This window comes from Cucumis sativus, chromosome 3, assembly GCF_000004075.3.
Source record: "Cucumis sativus cultivar 9930 chromosome 3, Cucumber_9930_V3, whole genome shotgun sequence".
Classification (NCBI taxonomy): Eukaryota; Viridiplantae; Streptophyta; class Magnoliopsida; order Cucurbitales; family Cucurbitaceae; genus Cucumis; species Cucumis sativus.
This window is the reverse complement of record NC_026657.2, coordinates 35,044,735-35,048,158: the sequence shown is the minus strand read 5'-3', so window position 1 is coordinate 35,048,158 and position 3,424 is coordinate 35,044,735. Positions and strand designations below refer to the sequence as shown.

Here is a 3,424-nt window from a genome sequence, read left to right as displayed (position 1 = left end):
AATATATAATGATATAAATCTTCATTAATTTCACTTAGATGCAAACTCTAAAGATTCCGAATATTCGCTCAATCAAATTAAAAAACACAATGTTTATTTTTTAAAATTTTCCATTTCCACAAACTCCACATTTAGTTTCTTTAAGAATAAAAAAATAATAATCACTTACGGTAGTCTTTAATAGGAAAGTTTGTTTCCTACATTTTTCATTAACTTTCATATTTGGGTTGAATGTTAACCATTTTTTTAACATTATGACATGTAATGTTTGAGAGATAATGTGATGATTTTTTTTTTTAATTTTTAATTTATAACAAAGATTTATGTATTTTAAAAAAAGTGTAATTAATATTGAGGGGATGTGAGTTTTAGAGATATGATGCAATATGTCATCCATAACATTTTAAAACCTAAATTGACATCAATCAAAATAACTTTTGAGATAAATAAAAATGGAAATGGAAATGAAAAGTAAAAGAAAAAGAAAAAGAAAAAGAAAAGATATTTAATATTAAGACAAAAAAGAAGAAAATAGAGAATATTAAAAACCGAAAAGAAAAGGCAAATATGAGTTTGGACAGAAACAGATTCTGACTGTTGCTTTCTTTCTCTTTCTCTCATCATCCCCATGGAATTGAAAATTCCACAAACAAACCCCTCTTCTTTGACCTTTCTTCACTTAGAATTTTTTGTTATTTGAAGAAATGGGTTTCGTCTCTGCTACCAAATTTGCCCATTCATTACAACAAACCCTTCCTAATTATTTCTTCATTTCTCTGTTTCCTCCATGCCTCAATCTCCATTTCCATGGAGGTCCTCCTCCTCCTCCTCCACTTCTTCTTCTTCTACCAACTGGTTTCGTGGCCTTTTCTTCATCCCCACTTGTCTAGCTCTCAATTCCTTCCTCTTCATCCTCTTCTACATCTCTTCCACTTCTACTCCTAATCCTTTCCCCTCCCAAATCCCTTCTCATTTCTCTGATTCCTCTTCTCGCTACGTTTCTTCTCTTAATCTTTCCATTACAACTCTTCGGGTTGCTCAGAAGGTCAGTTTACCGGACGACAATGGCGGTCCCCCTCTGCCTCAGTTTCAGACTCAACCCTTCCCTCCTCTTCCCTCATTTGGTAAAACCCTTGTTTCTTCTTCTTTTTTTTCTGTGGAGGAAATGGGAATTATCTGTATGACTTTTGTACTGAATGGTTGATTGATTATTGTTGTAGGTTATTTATTTGTTTTATTGGTTTTCTTCCAGTTCGTTTGGTTACCTAGAATTGTAGGAGAAAGGACAAATGTAGGATGAATCACTTCTTAATCTAAAAGTTTGGACTAATTTGATAATTATTATTGGTTTTTTGTTTCTAATTTTTGAAACTTAAGCTCTTGAACACCTCCTTCCACTTCTTTCTTATTTTTATTTTGTTATCTATGTTTTATCAATGTTTTAAAAATTAATGCTAAACTTTGAAGACGGGAAAAAAATTAAAAGTTCGTTTTTATTTTTTAGAATTTACCAAATAATACTTTGGTAAGAAAGATACAAATATTTGTAAAAAATTGAGAAAAAATAGGTTTAATCTTCAAAACAAACCATCATAAATGAAAATGGTTAAGTCTCTTTTGTGACCCAATAATTGATGATATTTATTGAGGAGGAGGAGAATGACCTTGTGTAGTTGAATTGCTTAAGTTAATAGGTTGATGTATGTTTAATCTTCTATTCAAATTATTAATGATTGAGTTGAGCTTCCTCTGTTTTCTCCTCCTTCTACGGTACAATCACTTTCCTAATTTGCCTTAATGGATGCCCTGCTTGTGTGTGCTTTAGGAAAGAGAATTCACGAACAAGCCGAGGGAGTGTTCCATGATGAAGAGTTATTTCTTGAAGACTACAAAGAAATGAACAAAAGCTTCAAGATCTACGTTTATCCTCACAAAAGAAGTGATCCCTTCGCACGTTCTTTGTTGCCAGAGAACTTTGAGCCCCATGGCAACTATGCTAGTGAGAGTTACTTCAAGAAATCTCTCATCAAAAGTCATTTCATCACAAATGATCCTAAGGAGGCTGACTTCTTCTTCCTGCCGTTCTCGATCACTGGCCTCCGCAATGACCGTCGGGTTAGCGTTAGCGGTATCCCCAACTTCATTCGAGATTACATCTTCGATGTTAGCCACAAGTATCCATATTGGAATAGAACGGGTGGGGCGGATCATTTCTACGTTGCGTGCCATTCGGTTGGACGATCCGCTATGGATAAATCAAGTGAAGCTAAGTCGAGCATTGTCCAAGTTGTTTGCTCTTCTAGCTACTTCTTAACGGGCTATATTTCACATAAGGATGCAGCTCTGCCCCAAATCTGGCCTAGGAAAGAAGACCCTTCAAATCTTGCTTCCTCAAAGAGGTGAGTTTATGCCTAATGCAAACTGATGGATCTTCTGTTTCCTCCTCCCTTTGGCTTAATAGTTAGTTTATTGATGTGAATGTAATGTCGTCAACGTGAGGTGATAATTAATTATTCCTTCTTTTAGGACGAGGCTGGCGTTTTTTGCAGGAGCAATGAACTCCCCAACGCGTCAAGCGCTTGTTCAAGTGTGGGGTAAGGATTCAGAAATCTTTGCTTATTCGGGTCGTCTTAAGACACCTTATGCTGATGAACTACTCAGGAGCAAGTTCTGCCTTCATGTCAAAGGCTTCGAAGTAAACACTGCCCGAGTTGGAGATTCTATCTTTTATGGATGCGTTCCTGTGATCATTGCCAACTACTATGACCTCCCCTTTGGTGATATCTTGAATTGGAAGAGCTTCTCGATTGTTGTAACCACATCAGATATCCCGAGGTTGAAGGAAATCCTCAAGGGAATCAATGATGAGGAATATGCAAGATTGCAAAGTAATGTGTTGAAAGTGCGCAAACACTTTAAATGGCATTCTTCTCCAGTTGATTATGATACTTTTCATATGGTTATGTATCAGTTATGGCTTCGGAGAACGTCGGTTCGACTTCCGTTACTGGATTAGTTATGATGAACAAGTGATCCTTAGCAAGATGAATGAGATTCTTTGGCTCCAACTCTTGCAATAGAAGTTTTGTATATACTTTTTACCCTACATTTTTGTAGGTGGCACTTGTTATGCGTGTGATATTTTTATTTGTTCATGTAATTAATTTAATACTGAGTTTATCAAATTATATTAAACAGTGAAATAAAATTAATTATACATTAAATAAATTTTCTTTTAATTCTAAAGAAGTCCAAACACACATTGGTACATGATATTGGATCTACCAACTAACAAAAAAAAAAAAAAAAAATGGTTAAATGTTAAGATGATTTTTAAACTTTGTATCTTATTCTATGTTGGTTTCTAAACTTCTAAAAGTATGTACTTTAGTTTTTGAATTTTTAAAAGAGCATATTTAGATTC

At 34.5% G+C, this 3,424-nt stretch overlaps 1 protein-coding gene across 1 annotated transcript; it reads left to right on the top strand.

The window, feature by feature from the left end:
• The first annotated feature begins 570 nt into the window (after positions 1-570).
• LOC101203559 (probable glycosyltransferase At5g03795) lies at positions 571-3,185 on the top strand. Its single transcript, XM_004141084.3, has 3 exons — positions 571-1,124; positions 1,826-2,399; positions 2,527-3,185. Exons 1-3 carry the CDS (start codon positions 788-790, stop codon positions 3,014-3,016), a joined length of 1,401 nt encoding a protein of 466 aa, XP_004141132.2. The 5' UTR covers positions 571-787; the 3' UTR covers positions 3,017-3,185.
• The last annotated feature ends 239 nt before the right edge of the window (positions 3,186-3,424 follow it).